Consider the following 19,538-nt stretch of genomic DNA (forward strand, 5'->3'; position numbering starts at 1 on the left):
CCATCGCATTGCTCTAAATAATTAACTGTTTATAAGATTATAACATTAATTAACGTTAACAGATAAAGAGCAATGTGAAGGATCGAGGAAATGTATTTATCATAAACCAACACAAGGTTATGAGATGAAATTAAAGTTTGCAGTCTCTTCATGCTACACACGTAGAAAAAGATCATTTAAAGATATTTACATTCATGCCAGTGTAGCATAATACATAAAAACAGAGGGAGACCCCAAGTCTATAAGGGGCTTCATTGTGACAACATTAAACTGCTAATAGATATAGGGTAGTTTCACAGTATTCCCTTTATTTTTATTGGGTATAAATCAAAATAAAATATATTTGCACACCATTTTAATTACATATCGCATATAGTGTATATATATTTCATTTATAAACTATATTTTCTATTATATTATCTTATTGTACTTGTACACGTCTGTACTCTTTGCACTACATTTCCCTGTGCTGCTGTGTCTAATCTGAAGTTCTCCTACGGGGGATCAATAACGGTACATCTTATCTTATCTTATAAAAGAAAGGGGAACGGTTTGAAAAAATCAAAATGGTTTCTCGCTGTCAGACCAACTATAATTATCAGATTCGGAGATATAACAAAATTATATAATATTGTCAATCAGCTATACTGTGCTAATAAATTCAGTACTTGATCAATTAAAATATATATATAAATGTAATTTAAAGGCGAGCTGAATGCCCATTGTATGCAGCTTTATAGAGATATTAGAGATAAACATATTTTTATTTCACTTTCTAGTTGCATATGAAACCTTGGAAACTATATGCAACCTATAAATTATGCAATATGGTAATAACCACACAGTACGCCTTTATTATCTCTAGTTACACAATAACAATAAAATCAGAATAAAATAAATAACAAAACGAGCACAAATGTGAATTCCCCCCCCCCCGTTTATTGGCGTACGTGCGTACTACTTTCAGGGAGTAAACGTGACGGACGTGGTGTGAAGATGAAGAGGGTTGTGCTTCGGTCGTGAGAAAAAAAAAAAAAAAAACTAAGATGGCGTCTCGTCAAGAAAGATAGGATGGCCTGAAGAGAGTGATGATGTTGGTCGGAAAATGACTTATAACGACATAATTGATAAAGTTTGAGAGCCTCGTTTGCTGTTAAACGAGCCTCTGCCATCCATGTTTTTAACCCGTGTGTTTCGACAGGACCGAGTTACATGGAGAACTGAGAATTAATCAAAACAAAAAAAAAAATAAAAAAATAGCTCAACTTCGCTAGCAGCGAGAGAGCTAGCCAAACTGGACCGAGCACAGCTGGCCAACGTTAGCTAACCACCAGTCATCACAACAACAGAGGAGGAAGAGCGGCCACCACAGCCCTATCATACCCCCGGGGACATCGAGGTGTCTTCGGTCAGTTACCGGAATACAGCGAGGCTCTGTGGAGTTTAAAACAAATGTATATAAACAGTATATAATGCATGAGGAGGAGGAGGAGGGGGGGTTTCTTCTTCGTACATGGATATGAGTAGCGTTAACTAGCGCTGGTTGCTAGCGACAATTATTGTGTTTGAGTGTGTGTTCGCGTTGTTTTGCGGTTATATATTGTTTTTTTGTTGTTGTTTTAAAGCTTACTGATGTTAGTTACCTTTTAAAAAGATTTAAAAAAAACCCCGTGGGAGGCGATGGGGAACTAGGGGCCTCCATGCTAACGTTAGCTGCAAGCGGCGTTATCTCGTCTCTTGATGGCTGAACAATAGACACAAATAGACTTCATGGTTGTCCGAGGGAGAGAAATGAATGACATCTAGCTGTCTGACCGATTATAAATCATTTTAATTTGAGGGATTTGTTTTTGTTTTTTCGGTGTTTTTGGTTGCTCTTGTTATTGGCTGTGGCTGAAAGGTAAGGTTAGTTTTTTTTTTTTTTTTTTTTTTTTTTTTTATAACACCAGTTCTCTCAAGTTTTAGTAGCCAGTGAGCTAACAGTTGTCAGCTATCAAGATGTGAGGCAACCTCGACATTTAGTGAAGTGTGACGATGTTCTGCCATCGAGTAATTGTGTAATGTGTTGTCGTTTGTCTGGGCCAAACGCTGGTTAGTTAATGTGGGAGTAGTGATGCCTTCATGGCCTTCTATACCTTTAGGGTTCATGGCCTCCACGCCATTGTTTGTCTGAAGGCCCATCAGATATATGGGTCACACAAGTCCCAGCATCAAGTTGTGTAGTTTTATTTAAAAACTAATGTTAGACTCCTCTATTAAGACTCTTATATTTATATAAATATATATATATATATGTGTGTGTGTGTGTGTGTACACACTGAAATTACATGAAGCAGTGTTTGTGGCTCAAGTATACAGAAATGTTGCCATCCCTCCTGAACTTAAATCATCTGATTGATGTTCAGATAAATCATCACTTGTAAACTTTTGCCTGTTTCCACTCTGGGCCGTGTTAATTCGCCAGAGCATGGCGTTTGTTTTGTTGTGTCTGATGTTGGGGGAGGGGGTTTGGAAGAGGACCACTTTGAAAGTGGGAAGAAAAAATAATAATCCACATCCTGTGGTTCCCCATGTCTGATGTTATTGACCAACATGTAGAGTTTTGGAGGAAATGATAAACTAACACTCATACAGAGGAACTAACAGTCATATATATTTACAGCAGACTGAATTACAATGCGTTGCTAGAGCAGGAAGTAAGGATTTTGCAAGTGTACAAATGCAGTGACCTATTGAAGCATGTATATAATGTGCTTTTTATTTTCTCATCCACGTGTCCCTTTAACTTTTTATTCAGTTTAGCTGAAATTCTACATTGCCTACAACAAATCCACAAATCATGCAATGTAACTTCTGAAGACAAAATGCTGGACGGTGAACGTAACTTGTCCCACGTATCAGTTTCTCCTGACTTTGTGTATTTATTTAGACCGCTTTGAACTGTCCCAGAGTATCTGAAGGTTATTAAGTAGATAAACAAAAAATAAGTCTTGAAGCTGTCTTTAAGAAGTATACAACGTTTTAAATTCTTCACAAATTAAAAGCAAGATTTGCGTGCATAAAATGCTTTCTAGGATGCTGTATTAATGCTATCATGCCCATTGATGAGTCTGCCATAGTTTCTTATATTTGTTCTGTATTGTCAATCTTCCTTTTGTCAGGGCAATGGAAGGGGAGGAGTTCGTGCCTCCTCCGGAGTGTCCAGTATTTGAGCCGTCATGGGAGGAATTTCAGGATCCCCTGGGCTACATCGCCAAGATACGTCCAATTGCAGAGAAGTCTGGAATCTGCAAAATTCGACCTCCACCAGTAAATATATGCATATGCTTGGATTATTTTAAAGAAATTGTGCATGTTCCCTGATTTCTATGTGTGAGATTTGTAGCATCCACTGGGATTAAAGTACTATTTTAAAGTCCACTGAAGAAGGTGCTTCACCCATCATCTGACAGGCTCCATTGGTTCTGGTGACATGAAGGACATAGATTTATTGCTGCGATCCATTTGTCTCGGAAACCGACCGCCTCCGTTGGAAAGTGTAAATCTCGCAGCTATCTCGCGACATTTCACAGAGACACACCCCCTTTGGTCGGAATTTCAGCCGTCCAGCTCCGGGTACCTCACAGTACACCGAGCTGAACGAGGACGAACGTACGACCCGCAAAACAAAGACGGCAGCACCCATATTTTGATGTATTTTCTTTGTATTTGTACTACGTTGGTCGTTTTTAATGTCGATTTTAAATGCTCTCACACACTTGTTTACATTGCTTCTTTAGTCGTGTCACCAATTCATGCATTGCACGGTGTTGTTGTGCGTGCAATACAATGTAAAGTTTTGTTTTCGAGCTGGTTTGCTAAATAGGCTAATGTAGTTAACAATAACACTAGCCTGCCACTGCCCCTGGTGGCTCCTGGTGGCTCCTGGTGGCTCCTGGTGGCTCCTGGTGGCTCGAGAAAAACGCCACAGCACTTGTTGAAACTGAAATAGTCGAAAATGGCAAAATATTATTGAAATGTAAGACTTGCAATAACGGAATTACTTGAAATGTTAGTGTTTCTGTAGAAAAACATTATTATTTGACATAGAGCTTGTTTAGATGAGCCACAATCAATAACAACACAGCTGCTGCACTGGTGGCGTCGATGTTCTTACCGACTCGTAATGCCCAAAGACAAATGGAACGCTATAAGTGGTACAAGACAGGCAATTACGTCACGTTCTCGCGGCAGAGCAACTCGGGCGGGGGATTTACGAGACAAATGGATAGCACCATATGTTTCACCTTATTTTGTTTTGTCAGGCTATATTTGAGTTGGCAGACTTCAAGCATAACATGATCCCGAATAACCAGTCAGACAAAGATGGTTATCTAGTGGTTCTGTCAACTCAGGTTTACCCTAGTCCTGCTCTGGACGTGAAGTTATCATTTTTAACGTTAATTTGGTTATGTGCATCATCAACAAAAAGATCAACATGTTCAAGTTAAGCTGAAATCAAATTATTGATTTCCATGGATGTTTGTTTCTTTACAAGGGCAAAAATAATGATTCATCAAGGTTAAAATATGTTACACAAAATGATCTACAAAAACAATAAAACAGTCAAAAGTTATTTTCTTAACGCATACAATCCCCCCAATTTAAGCTTATTTTCAGTTACACTTGTTCCATAAATTACATTCAGTGCTCCTCCTTATAAACATTATAATTTACTAACATTTGGAACAAATGCAATAAGTTACATCCAATAAACACATTACTTTTTCACAAGACTTACATTACACAATAAAACAGTTTCACAAATATAAAGCTGTTTCTTCAGCAGAGGATAGGAGATGATTACTGGAGGAAAATTGCTAAAGTGTGAATTAAAGCGATGGGACTGCTTATCTTTACGGGCATGGTGGACACAATCACACAGTTGTACATATAGTATTTGTTCTACTAAATGTGACATTACTGACAGTGCACCATTTTCAAGATCTTGTAGGAATTATAATTTCTGCTAAATTGATGAGTAGGTAACCCATTAATTGTTGATAGTGTGACCCTCTGTTGCTTTTGAGCAGGTGACGTTGGTTATTCTTCCTGGTTAAAGCTGAGCCAAGTTCTTGAGCCTGAAAGCCAGAGTTAAACCAGGGTTAAGACTAAACTAAGCTCACTATCTCATTAATCTCCCATGTGCACGTTCATTTGTTGTTTTTAGTATCAAAGCAGAAATTCGCTGTTTTAGTATATAACATTAACATGTTTAATTGTCTTTGCTCCCAAATAGGATTGGCAGCCACCCTTTTCAGTGGAGCTGGATAGCTTCCGCTTCACACCCCGCATCCAGAGGCTTAATGAGTTGGAGGTAAGTTCCTTTCTTCCCATACAGTTATACATTATTGACAGATAATGAAAGTTGTTAATGAAATCCCTCGTGCATCTCATTTCAGGCGGAAACCAGAGTGAAGCTTAATTATTTGGACCGTATTGCCAGGTTTTGGGAGATCCAGGCATCCTCCTTGAAAATCCCACACATTGAAAGGCGCATCCTTGATCTTTTCAGCTTGTCAAAGGTAGATATTGAATTGAATTTGTATCTACTTTTTTTTTAAAGTAGATGATTTTGTTTCTTACCTACGAGTTGCTAAAATTGTCAAAAAAAAAAATTCTATTCCAGATTGTAACAGATGAAGGAGGTTTTGAGATGGTCTGTAAGGAACGGCGCTGGGCTCGCGTGGCCCAGAGGCTCGGCTACCCTCCAGGCAAGAACATTGGTTCTCTGCTGCGCTCGCACTACGAGAGGATCGTCTACCCCTTTGAAATGTTCCAGTCTGGTGCCACCCTACCGGTATCACTCCACACAGTTATCCGTTAATAGATAGCATTTAAAATAATAAAGTAAAGAGTAACTTACTATCTTATGTGTTGTACACTTTCTTTTTGTTGGAATAAAAAACTTGAGATAGAAGTTAATCTGTTGTTTTCATGTAAACTCTCTCTTTTTATGCCATTTATAGCATTGCAAGCCGAAGCACTATGATGGCGAGGATGTGGATAAAGAGTACAAGCCCCACTCCATCCCCCTGCGACAGTCTGTGCAGCCACCCAAAATTAGCAGTTACGGACGCAGGGCGAACCGCTGCCAGCCTGATGTAAGTGAGAGTATCTATCTTTACTTGTCATTCAATAAATTTGCATTACATTTATGCGCCTCACTGCCTCAAAATGAAGCCTAGAAAATGGTTAATTCAAAGAAAAATAATATTTTTCTTTATGTAGCCTCTTTTCAAGACCACAAAAATGGCATGGGTTTGGTGCAACTGATCTGTCAAAGAGGGATTTGTTTCAGCTGTTGCGCTGTATAAAAGGTGTGAAAAACAACTTGCGAATGAATTTGACAGCCAGGTATTCATGCTGTTCTGGCCTATAATTACTGTATCAGGGATGGTTTCTCACAGGACTTAAACCTCACAATAAAATCCTTCGCCATTGATGATAGTATCTGTATGTGATGTCTTTGTAGCTGCTAGTTTAATTTCACCTTAACATTCATTGGCGTCCCACTAATACATGTACAAACTACAGTGTGTGTGTGTGTGTGTGGTTTTTAATGTTGTGAAAATCTATAGCTTCTATTTAATGATCTTCTAATGTTTGTTAACATTGTAATGTTTTAGTACCATTTAATCAAATGAATAACAACGGAGCTCCCATCATTACAGGCTAACAAAAAGTCCAGTTTGTTGGAACACAGTCTTCCAGCGTGTATCATGCTGTCATATTATTAACTGTTTTTCTGTGCTTATCCATATGATCTTGTGCATCGGTTACAGTGTAGCGTCTGGAAGATGTGATAAAGCACTCAGCGCATCCCAGCTTGCTTACTTTCCATTCCACCATGCTGCTGTGCTTAACTCTTGTTAATTTTGCGCTCTGCTTCATGGCTTATTGTGTTTTCTGCTTTGTTTCTTCCACTTCCTTCATCTCACAGGCCACATGTCACAAAACCTTTTTTCTTTTCACTAATGTTACCGATCCACAGTACAACATCGGGCCAGCCTACATTCTGTTATCTCATGCCCGTTACATGCAAGCTAATAATGCTTCACTACTCCAGCCCTCTGACCTACTCATCATACCTTTAGTACATAATGTTCATTTATTATGCTGGAATACATCTTTTTTGTTTTCCATATTAAGTTATATACTGAATTTATAGGAACAGAAGTTAGATTTTTTTTTGGGGGGGGATGTCATTAAATGATTGATGCAATAACTCATTACTATGCATCAAATTATGGAATGGGCTTTAACATAAAATCCAGTCCTTATGGTGTTGCTAAGCATTCCAGATGTGATTGTATTTTATAGCCATTTATTTGAACTTACATTATGGTTCATTCTATTATTTGCCACTTGCTGGTCTTCATTATTTTGCCAAATATTGTGCATGATGACAAACCGAAAGACCGAATTCCCGTAACCAAACACCTCCCCAAACCCATTTCTGTTCTTTGCCAAAGCTGCCCCATTAACAATAAGTAATGTTGGTGCAACAGATAGATCATGTATAACTTATTGTAAGATCAGGGTTGAGATAACAGAAATAATGTGCACATTTATTGCTACAATAGTTCAGCTTGTATTTACAAACAAAACTGAATTCACAATGATCTGGCAACATACTGGTCTATCAGACTGAAAACTGCAAAGACCTTAAATGATGCAGCCCTATTCCGAGAATTACTTGATATACCGATAAGGCATAAAACAAGTGGACCTTTTTATAGATCCTACATCAGATGTGACCCATGTCTCAAAATGTGTCCCAGTGATATTTTTTCCAACAACTACTGGCTCTGTTCTCTCAAGGCCCTCTCCCTTCCTCTCTCATCTCCCTTTTCCTCTTGTCTTAGTTTATTGTTGCTGTTATTGTCTCCCCTTGCAGGGTCCAGAGGATCTGGCCCCCCATCCTCTCACCACTGGCTCTCAACTCATCTCTGCGGTACTGCCTCTTGAGCATATGAGCTCACCTTCTGCCCCTGCTCTCTTCCCGCCTATTTTCCTAGACCACCTCACCCGTTGTGAAGTTGTCTAGATGTTTCATTTTTTATTTTAACTAACCACTAAAACATTTGCCTTAACATGCATTCATATTCCTCGCGTTTCGCAGTATAGGGGAGGCAACCCATATTAGGGTCACATGACTGTTGCAGACATGTTGCCGTAAGAAACATCTAGACCAGACGATAAACACAGAGAAGAAGATTTCCCTTGCTTGTTTCTTCTGTTTTTATTTAAGCTGTTAAGCTGTACTCTAGAACTGTTACTAAAAATGAGGCTCATGTTGGACTAAAGTGTTTTAAGGCCAGTGTGTTTTTAGGCATTATATTATAGATTGGGTTGTGAATTTATGAATGTATGCAAATCTGGTGACCCGGTGCTAGTGTTTTTGAGAACTAGTGTCCTAGATGGCCCACCTCCTTGTAGGATCTTGAAGAAACTTTAACTTTATCCTTAATTGCCAAACACACTTTTCTAGTTTTCACTCTTTCACCCATGCTCTTTTACTGTGTTTGTACTTGGCTTAGAATGCTTTGTCACTGGGCTGTCTGTGTGCCTTTGCACTTATGCTGTTTTGCCTTGCTGTCTACTCAGTACAGCGGCTGACTGTGGCTGCATGCGTTCTCTTTTGAGTGCACTCACTAAAGTTGAACCTAGTAGGTTTGGCTTTAACTTACAGAGCGTCATAGTCCAATGATGGACAGTAAAATATTGGATACTTGAAGAAGCATTAAAAAGCAATTAGCTTTTCTGAGCCTGTAATTTTTCTTGGTCTCCAGGTTTCTAAGTTTGTTTGTTTGAGACCAAACCATAGTTTGATTGCCCCCTACCATCATTCCTACTGATCTGCTTTGTTGTGTACTGCTTTCAATCCCCAACCCACTTGCAGAGTCCTTTAGTCAATAAAGTTTGGGTGCCAGCAACAGGAGCTTCTTTCTATGCACTCAGAAATATAGATATAGAACTATTGGCATGTTGTATGGGCACAACTGCACGACTAAAGGGAGTACAACGGCATACAGGCAGCAAAGTCAAAAATAAAGATGCTTCTTCCATTACCCTCCTTTGGGGAAAAATGTGTTGAACGACATATTTTATGGCATTGCATCTGTTCCGTTGTTGTGCTATGAATGGCAGTAATAATGTTGTAGTGACATGCATTCATGAATTGTTTTACTGTGGGAATACAGGTTGCGTTCTGACTGCATACAGACTACTGATTTCTAGTAGAAGTAGAAGGAAAAGGAGTTCATATGATCAAATATTTAGGATAAGACATAAGCACCTTAAATTGATGTTTAGAGAATATTTTCGGGGTTGGAACTGTAATTGGGAATTTTGTGAAGTCCTGCTTTTATGTGCTTTTTAGAAAAGTTATGTTAAGACCTTGTGACCTTCACCTGTGTTTCCACCTACATTGCTGATTGCACATGGCTTGTGTGTACTGTTTGCAATCATATGGAAGATTCAAACAAACGCCCCAAAATGTGGCCAAACGTCCAACGATAATACTATAAAATGTAAACATTGCACAAAAATAATTTACTGCAAGGGAGGATGTCCAAAATGACAAAATCATTCACTGCAACATTCATTTCTTAAAAGTCCAGTGTGTTACATTTAGGAGGATTTATTGACAATGTAATGTGCATAACAATGTTTTCATTAGTGTATAATCACCTCAGAATGAGCTGTTTTTATCTACAGACACCATGGAGGATATAAGGAATAAGAATATGCCTGCAATGATAGAAAGTGAGAAGAGGAAGTGGGGTGATGATCTCTAAGCATGGTATAAGAATGCAGCAGTGTCAGAGCTGAAGTCAAGACCATTTAAGTTGTGTTTGAGATTTAGAAAGGTTTAACCTTTAAAGACATTAGACGTTAATAGTTAAGACCAGTGGGCAAGACAGAGATAATAGGTAATAAAAAAAACTTAATGTTACATGTTTCCAGAATCAGTCCAGCTCGAGTTAAAAACCTCAAAAACAGTGGACTCTTTCCATGTCTATATTCTCTATTTTTATCTTTTTAGCAAACAGAATTCAAAAATATCTTATAATTTATGACAAATTAAACTTAAAGTAGATTTTTTGCTACTTTAACATCAACCAAGGATTTGGTTAAAACTCAAATCATATTGAACATAAATCTAAATGACCTAACTGTATGGTTGCAACTGCTGGTGATTGTGTGTTCTGGTGGTGGGTCTTAACCTTTCACTGTGATGTAGGCTAACTTTTCCTTACTTTCTAACCAAACATAACCCTCGTGATGCATTGCTATGCTCTCATGTTTGAACTGTTTGTTCTGCATTTGGCGTAGACCCTTGCTTTGCTCAATGTGCATTGGAAGTAGTTGTCTGTCAGTGCTGCTCGTGACGAAAGTGTACTTTCATTTGCAGCCTGAACCTACAGAGGAAGACATAGAGAAGAACCCTGAACTGAAGAAGCTACAGATCTATGGCGCAGGGCCTAAGATGATGGGACTTGGACTGGTAGCAAGGGACAAAGGCATCAGGAAGAAGGGTAAGTGCCATGACTACAACCTTAATTATCTATGTTTCTTAGACACAGACGTTATAAGGTCTTTAAAGTCTGGCAACAGTAACATTGAGAAATCTGGAAATTTAGATGCAACGCTGTATCACAACAACTATTTTGATGCAACTAAAGCAATAACTTGAGAAAGAGGCAAGCCATCAATTATTGTCTCAGTCTAATACATTCTGAACAATCCTTGGTCTTCTTTTAGATGAGCTGCCTCAAACGGTTACCATCAAGGAGGAGGCTCCTGCTCCTGTTGATACCTCAGTCAAAGCAGAGCCACTGGAGCCTCAAGAGAGGCAGAGTGACGGGAGTTCATCCAGCCCTCAACTGCCTCCCCCTAGCGTCACTGTTAAGTCCGAGGTGAAGAAAGAAGAACCAGTGGAAGAGGATAGGAAAGGGAATGATGATGATGAGGAGGAAGATGATAGAGATAAACCATGTACCAAAATGACCATGAGGCTTAGGCGCAACATCAACAACCCACAGTGTGTAAGTAGACTAAAGGATGCACCCAGGCGGTAGTAGAAAGTTGAGATCAACATAATAAAACAGAATATCAAACTATCACAAGAATTCTAATGATTCTACAGGCTCAAAACAAAATGCACTCACATTTTTCTCTCTCCACAATCTCATCTTTTGTTGAATTTTACCTGCTTGCTGCTTCATAGAGCAATGTAGTTACTACAAACCCTAAAGTCAATGTTTTGTGCTTTTTCAAAGGTCGAGTCTTTTGTGTGTCGGATGTGTGGTCGGGGAGATGATGACGAGAAACTCTTGCTGTGTGATGGCTGTGATGATAACTACCACACCTACTGTCTACTACCCCCACTCACTGATCCTCCCAAGGGCAACTGGCGATGCCCTAAGTGTGTGGCAGAGGTATGGTTTAGTGTTTCAATGCCACTTGTTTGTGTCTGTAATACTTGTTTCTTCTAACAGACGAGACATATTTTTGTTTTGATTTTTCTCCCTTTTTTTTAATACTCTTTTTAGGAATGCAAGAAACCTGCAGAAGCATTTGGCTTTGAACAGGCTACACGAGAGTATAGTCTGCAAAGTTTTGGGGAAATGGCAGACGCCTTCAAAGCAGATTACTTCAACATGCCTGTCCATGTAAGCGCACCCACACAACATATCACCTATTCATTATGAAGCATGACTCTGCCCTGACAGGTTATAATGTGAGGGACTAATCTCTAGCCTGTGTGTTATTGGTGTAGATGGTTCCCACTGAGCTTGTGGAGAGAGAATTCTGGAGGTTAGTCAGTAGTATTGAGGAAGACGTGACTGTTGAGTACGGAGCGGACATACACTCCAAAGAGTTTGGCAGTGGCTTCCCGATGAACAATGGCAAGAGGAAGCTCACAAAGGAAGAGGAGGTATGCACATTGTGTTTTTTCTTTTCTTTTGTAACCTCAACAGTTTTTTGTGAAATCTTGAGACATCAAGAGTGAGGACTAAAGCTTCCTGCCTTAGATTTCATGTTGAAAGTGTTGAAAGCTATTGAAATAATACGTTTAAATCTGCCAGAAGTGCAATTTAAATACAAGGTTAGTGTTGGTATAGGTTAGTATCATGACTGCAAAAGGCCAATGTGACATTATGACTAACCATTTCAATATGAATGCACTCTACAAACTAATCCTACTCAATTCAGTGATACTCTTGAAAATAACAAGAATGCATTAAAATAAACTGCGCAGTTTAATCAGTGATTCCCAAACCTTTTCACAATCATAGTCTTGTGTTTATTTTCAGTGCACACTGTTTTCTTTGTTGATTAGGAATATGCCCGCAGTGGCTGGAACTTGAATGTGATGCCCGTACTGGAGCAGTCCCTCCTGTGCCATATTAATGGAGACATCTCTGGGATGAAGGTGCCCTGGCTTTATGTCGGCATGGTGTTCTCAGCTTTCTGCTGGCACATTGAGGATCACTGGAGCTACTCCATCAACTACCTGCACTGGTACAGAATGCTTTTTTGTGTATAGTTGTGCATTTGGTGTTATATAGTAGTCATAAGCTTAAACAAATGCAGCTTTTATAGTAATGTTATGTGACATGGTACTAACTGTGAAAGACTTTTCCTCTCTGTTCTTCACTTCCCACCTGTTTATCATAACCAGGGGTGAACCCAAGACTTGGTATGGGGTTCCGTCTGTGGCTGCTGAGCGACTTGAGGAGGTGATGAAGAAGCTGACGCCAGAGCTGTTTGAGTTTCAACCTGACCTCCTGCACCAGCTTGTCACCATCATGAACCCTAATATCCTCATGTCTCATGGTGTCCCGGTCAGTCTAACATAAACACACATGCACACTGCAGAAATGTGGTTTGTTCTAAAGCTTTCTGGGATTGAGCTCTTTTGTTTCTGATTGGCAGGTTGTACGTACCAACCAGTGTGCGGGTGAGTTCGTCATCACCTTCCCCAGAGCCTACCACAGTGGCTTCAATCAGGGATATAACTTTGCTGAAGCTGTTAACTTCTGCACTGCAGACTGGGTACGTCTGTTTACACTTTCTGCCTCAAGTTTGTCATTTCACATCATTCACAATCCTGCATTGTCAACATCACTCTGCTCCTTCCTTCTCAGCTGCCAGCCGGCCGTTCCTGTATTGAGCACTACCGCCGTCTAAGGAGGTATTGTGTATTTTCCCATGAAGAGCTCACCTGTAAAATGGCTGCCAGTCCAGAGAAACTAGACCTTAACCTGGCTGCAGCGACACACCGGGAAATGTTCAGTATTGTTCAGGAGGAGAGGAAGCTGCGCAAGGGTCTAATGGAAAGGGTGAGACATGGAAATAGATCTTACGGTTTCTCTCCCATTTAGTATGTGTAAGTGAATAATAGTCCAGTGTGGTACTATGCAGACTTTGTATGATATTGTAATGTTCTTATAAGAATATGGGGAAAACTCTGATTGTCTAATCAAATCTTCGTCTGGTACCTGTAGGGTATTACTGAAGCAGAGCGTGAGGCTTTTGAGCTGCTGCCTGACGATGAGAGACAGTGCGATAAATGTAAGACCACATGCTTCCTTTCTGCTCTGGCCTGCTCAAACTGTCCCGAGCGTCTGGTGTGTCTCTATCACACTCAGGATCTGTGCAACTGCCCCACTGAAAAACTCTACCTCAGGTATTTATCTCTTGTATAGCTGTTAGTTAGCAAGCATGCTTTGCATTGAGCCATGATATACTGAGTGACAACAGTCTTTTGAGGGACTTGCTTGTTGTTGCTTTCTAAGTTTATCTCCACTAGCTGTGTTAATCATTTCTGTTGTCTCTTCACTTTGCAGGTACAGATACACCCTGGATGAGTTGTTAGCCATGTTACACCGATTAAAGGTTCGATCTGAGTCCTTTGATTCCTGGGCCAACAGAGTAAAAGAGGCCCTTGAGCAGGAAGAAGGAAACAAGATAGGTGGGAAATATGAATAATTATTATTAAAATAAATTAATCCCTTAAACACAGTTTAAAACGCACATTATGATCTTAAAATAAACTGGTAAGATCAAATGGTTACTGAATTACAGGAATTAATGACCTGGAGATGCTGAAGACGGAAGCAGCGGAAAGAAAGTTTCCCGACAATGAACTTCTCCGGAAACTCAACACTGTTCTTAAAGACATCGAACACTGCCAAAGGACAAGCACTGAATTCCTCAGTAACTCAAAGACCAGGTATGATGGAACACAAACGTTACATTTACACTAACTGTTCAGTTACATGCACTTACATATTGCTGTCTTTTAGTGAAAGTAAGATGACGTTGGCAGAGATGAAATCCTTGGTAGAGACGATGCAAAACCTGCCATGTGTGATAACCCAGTTGGAGGAAGTGCAGGTGAGGAATTATGTCACACTGAGCAAACTAGCTTGTATTTTTGGCAGAAAGTATACTTAAAAAAAAAAAAAAGGATCAAATTAACTGTGTAGATATTATCATATCATTTTTTTCAGATTAAAAGTTGTCTTATTTAGTGCACCTCTGTATTGTCTAGGCGGTTCTGCGGACAGTGGAGGATTTCCAGAGCCAGGCTCAAGCACTGGTCAATGACAGGGACTGGAGGAGGGACTCTCCACCGCCTGAGCAGTTGCAGACTTTGTTGGAGCAGGGAGCCCAGCTGCCTGTTGTGGTCCCAGAGTGTAGTTTACTCCAGGGCCTAAAGGAGCAGGGCCACTGGCTGGCGGAGGTGAGGCGCACCCTAGGCACAGAGGGAGGGGAGAGGCAGGAGGTGACGTTGGATGTGTTGAGGAACCTGATGGAAGCAGGCTGCAACGTGCCCCAGAGTGTGTCTGTGGAGACGGCGATGGCAGAGCTTCAGGAGCTGCTCACAATTGCAGAACGCTGGGAGGAGAAGGCGCAAATCTGCCTCGAACAAAGGTACGGGAAACAAGTCAAACCAAATACGACTATAACTTAACCTGCCGCAGGGGTTTTCATCATTTCACAACCAGTTTGTCTTATTGAAGACGTCTAAATGTCTGTCGTGGTTTTGTTCTTCCAGGCAGAAACATCCTCTTTCTACCCTGGAGGCAATAGTAAATGAGGCCCAGCTTATTCCAGTCAAACTGCCCAACATTCTGGCTCTACAGGACTGTCTCACTCGAGCACGGGCCTGGGTAACAGACCTAGAGGAAATCCAGGTAAAAATACATTTCTGATGTCCATTAGATTGGCCCTATTTTTATTCTTCTTCCACTGTAATAAAATTTAATTTAAATATCTTTAAAATCTGTAGAATGGGGAGCATTACCCATGCCTGGATGACCTAGAGGGCCTGGTGGCTATTGGAAGGGACTTGCCAGTCTTCATGGAGGAGCTAAGGCAGCTGGAACTGCAGGTAGCCAGTGCTCACTCCTGGAGGGACAAGGCCACCAAGACCTTCCTGAAGAAGAGCAGTCCGCACAGTCTGCTAGAGGTGGGCAACTTGATGGAAATTATATTAACATGTAACTTAAATCAATATAGCAACATGATACACAGCAAAGCATTCCACTTTAGAAACCATGGTCGTGGTAAGGCAACCTTCGTGAGAGCATGCATTTAACTCCAGTGTTGCCCTGCAGGTATTATGTCCATGTGCAAAAAGGAGAGAGAGGCAAGATGAGACCGAGGCACTGGATGAGCCTTTAGATGATTCTGATACCAACACTCTGGGCCTCTCTGCTCAGGATCTGAGGGACCCTGCAGCTATTGTGAGTTCATTGTTTTTATCTCTGTAAGATTTAGTTCTTCTTTTCTTTTTGTTTGCATGTTTTATGCATAAATACTAGTTCTGTATGTGGACTTGATTTGTGTGCCTTGTCTCTAGGTGATGGCATTCAAAGAAGGGGAGCACCAGGAGAAGGAGGCACTACTGAGGTTACAGAAATTAAACATGTGTAAATCTGGACTCAACACTGAAAGTTACAAGGAGGACAAGGAGAACGGGAGTTGGGACGACTCCATGGAGACAGACACATCCAGCCACTCAGAGAACTCTGTAAAAGAGAACGGTAACAGTAACCACACCTGCACCACCCCTTCTCAGTCGGTGTGTGTGTGCGGCGGTCAGCCCCGTGCCCCTCAACTCCGCTGCCATCTGTGTAAGGACTGGTTCCATGGTGGCTGTGTTCCTTTCCCCTCCGTGCTCCCCTCTTCTGGACCACCAGCGAACCCCCTCTGTTGGTGGGACTGGGACTCACGCTTCTTGTGTCCGCGATGCCAGCGGTCACGGCGCCCTCGCCTGGAGACTATCCTGGCGCTACTTGTTGCCCTGCAGAGACTGCCAGTGCGTCTGCCTGAGGGAGAAGCACTGCAGTGTCTCACAGAGAGGGCCATTACCTGGCAGGGCCGAGCCAAGGAGGCACTGGAGACACCAGAGCTGCAGCAGGCACTTGAGAGGCTGCAAGAACTCAAAGAGACTCTCCATTGTGAAACAGAGAAAAAGGAAGACATGAAAAAAGGGGCAGGAAGGAGCCCAGTGATTGTTTTATCTGACTCCGAGGGAGGGGAAGGAGAGGATGGAGTCATTGATCTGACAGACGAGAATTCACCGAAAAAGAATGCTAAAGAAAGCAACGGCACTCAGGTTAACACCTTAATCTCTTTATTTTATTATTAAACCAAATGTAGACTACAGAATATAAACTGTCCAAGTGATTAAAATGATTATTAAATTGCATCTAACACATATTCTGCCTCTTCATCAATAATAACCGATGATCTAATAATTTGCTACTTCAGTCTTTCTTACAATGCTGTATCCAACCTGCCTGTTTTATACACTGCTTGTCTGCCCACAGGCTGGATGTGAAAATGGCATCAGCAAGAAGTCAAATGTTACAGGTAAAATTGTGTGTTGATTTGAAAATATCCATCCGAAGTTAAGTGTCCCACAGACACCAGTCCTGACAGCGTTCTGCTCACTTCTTAGGTGTGGGGTTTCTGCTGCCCCTGCTGCCTTTGCTAAAAGGCCAGGTAGTGGAGCTTTCACCAGCCACCAGGGTCCAGCTCGAAGAGCTGCAGCTGGAAGGGGATCTGCTGGAGGTTTCCCTGGACCAGACACTCCTCATCCACAGAGTCCTGCAAGCTGCCTCTGTTCCATGCAGAGACACATTGCACACACTCATTCAGGTCAGGAAAGACCTTTTTAGAATAAATTTTTTTTTTTAGAGGGCAACATCTTACAGACAGAAATGAAATTAGTGCGCACTAGCCCAATACATAACCACATACACACAACAAAAATCGAGTCAGTTTATATAATTTAACCTTTTTTTTGTAGTATGTCAAAAAAAATGCACCACTCTTACCAAAGCTTGTTACAGGGCCATCCACCCATACTGAATTAAAGGTGCCCTGTGGAGTTTTCTTGTAAAGAAAGTTTCTCTTTACATTAAATGTTGCCCACTGTGTATAGTTAAGGCATAACAAACATGTTGAGTTAATTTCCTTCCTCCATAAAACGTTTGCTAAGCTGATTGTTTACGTTTACTTGCTAGAAGTCTTCTCTGCATTTCTTTCCACTACCTGTAGATCAGTGGTAGATGGTGTGAAACCACTCGGATGCACATGCTCAAGATCAAACAAACCACACAACAAAACATCGCTTCATAGTGCTACTAGTAATAAAACATACTTATTAAATTGTGGTTTGCTACATAATCCATTCCTTATCTGTTCAACAGTGCTTAGTTTAAATTGATTGAATGCAGTTTTATGATCAGATTAGGTAAAAATATGCAAGTATTTGTAGTAGCGAGCATATCATTCCAGTGCTGTTCCTAATGTTTTTCTGTTTGAGATTAGAAGTCTGACTGATAAAACAGCTCTCTTAGTAGGAAATGAGAAAATAGGCTGCTTTGTGTTTAACCTTGTCAAATCTTTAGTGAGGTCTGTCCACCTTTTAAACTGCTTTCGTCTAATATTCTTGTCGTCTCCCTCTCTTTCAGATTGAGCTTGAAGAGCAAAGGCGAACCAGCCGCGGACGAGCTAAAGACTCCAAAAGGAAGAGAAAGGGCCACAGAGGCGGCAGTGGGGAAGGGGCAGGAGAAAGGTCACTGGATGCGTCAGAGTCAAAGAAAACCTGTCCTCTCAGCCACAGACCCTCTCCTCACTTACCTGTCCAGACCCAACAAGAGGTAACAGCCCATGTATCTTTGCTGAGATTTTTAATTTTTTTTGTAGTTTCAATGCAAATATGTGCAAATAAAGTTTTAACTGACTTAACATTTGCGGGAGATTAACATTTGACTTTTTTTTTCTTTTGACAGACTTTGTGATATAGTCGACGCTGGAGCTCTGTTTGAGTGGAATAGTCGGAGGAATTGAAGGGACAGAGCGTTCTGTGCCAGAAGACAGTGTCAAGTTATAGAAAGATGCAGGACATCCCACCCTCTCATACCCTACATCCCTTCTCATCCAGCATTCAAACATTCAGACACTAACAGAGTGATGACTCTTCTACACTCCACTGTCTCATCCAAAACTCAGCCATAGCTCACCCATCATGGTTTCAGACTCGCCGTCTTACCCAAACTTTATTGTCCACCTTCCCTGGACCCATTTTTCCTGTTAACATATTAAGACTGTGTTGGACCGATGTGGGACTTACCGCAATAGGAGTGTCTTTGGTCTAGAGTTGTCTCTGAGTTCAGTCAGTATGCTATGTTATCCCAACTGTATTAAATGCTAGTTCAGCCGAAGCCTGTCTGAGTACCGGCAGTTGCCGTTTCATTTCACTTCAGCCCACTCACTGAAGTTGGATAAGCTATGGGTTTACTTAGACAGTTCTGCTTGGGCACGAATCTTGAAGCTGAGGTACAGCAGAAGGTTTGACAGCTCAGCTTAGACAACAGCACCGTGGTTACACTTGTATTTTTTTAGTTGTATTGAATCTTGTGTTTGATGCTGTTTTGAGGGGACATGCATTTTGACTAAACTGAGTAAATTTTGGGAAGTGTTAAAAACAGGCATTAATGTTTTTTGGTGCTACTTTCCCAAAATGGATATCTGTACCTCTTGGCTTTCTCTTTCTCCTCCCTTCCCTTGCCCTCAATGCCTTTTTTTTTCTTTTCTTTTTTTTTAAAGCACCCATCCTTTTGACTTTGTTTTATTCCTTTAAATTTTACCTCTTTTCCTCCCTCCCCCCTCCTTCTCTTTGCAAATTAAGGTAACTTCACTGTAACTCACTTTGTCACAATTCATTTTGTTTCCTGGGTTCAGATTATATTATTATTATATTATTGATATTGCAGACACGCAGTTGTCGTGAGTTTGTGTATAAACTTTTCATTTTAATGTTGCCTTTGTTTCTTTTCACTCTTGTTAGAAAAATAAAGGTTTAGAATTGTTTAGGATATGCTGACTCATTATTTCTCATCTTGAAATCTTCTCACGATTAATAATGAGCATTCTGGCAGACAGCAGCAATTACATGGTACCAA

At 40.8% G+C, this 19,538-nt stretch overlaps 1 protein-coding gene across 2 annotated transcripts; it reads left to right on the forward strand.

Annotated features, from left to right (window-relative positions):
- Positions 1 to 1,029: 1,029 nt before the first annotated feature.
- Positions 1,030 to 19,451, forward strand: kdm5c (lysine (K)-specific demethylase 5C). Of its 2 annotated transcripts, XM_051424276.1 has the most exons (29): positions 1,030 to 1,408; positions 3,162 to 3,309; positions 5,279 to 5,356; positions 5,442 to 5,564; positions 5,669 to 5,839; positions 6,009 to 6,143; positions 7,940 to 7,996; positions 10,460 to 10,583; positions 10,810 to 11,093; positions 11,328 to 11,486; positions 11,601 to 11,720; positions 11,828 to 11,986; positions 12,392 to 12,573; positions 12,734 to 12,896; positions 12,988 to 13,107; positions 13,200 to 13,394; positions 13,560 to 13,741; positions 13,902 to 14,026; positions 14,140 to 14,287; positions 14,361 to 14,451; positions 14,609 to 14,991; positions 15,116 to 15,254; positions 15,350 to 15,529; positions 15,678 to 15,806; positions 15,923 to 16,681; positions 16,896 to 16,938; positions 17,027 to 17,226; positions 18,045 to 18,233; positions 18,366 to 19,451. In XM_051424276.1, exons 2-29 carry the CDS (start codon positions 3,166 to 3,168, stop codon positions 18,372 to 18,374), a joined length of 4,791 nt encoding a protein of 1,596 aa, XP_051280236.1. In that variant the 5' UTR covers positions 1,030 to 1,408; positions 3,162 to 3,165; the 3' UTR covers positions 18,375 to 19,451. The 2 variants fall into 2 exon arrangements, with proteins under 2 accessions (XP_051280236.1, XP_051280237.1); XM_051424277.1 differs by lacking the exon at positions 7,940 to 7,996 and having other exon boundaries at positions 1,031 to 1,408.
- Positions 19,452 to 19,538: the final 87 nt, after the last annotated feature.

This window comes from Dicentrarchus labrax, unplaced genomic scaffold, assembly GCF_905237075.1.
Source record: "Dicentrarchus labrax unplaced genomic scaffold, dlabrax2021, whole genome shotgun sequence".
NCBI classification, from domain to species: domain Eukaryota; kingdom Metazoa; phylum Chordata; class Actinopteri; family Moronidae; genus Dicentrarchus; species Dicentrarchus labrax.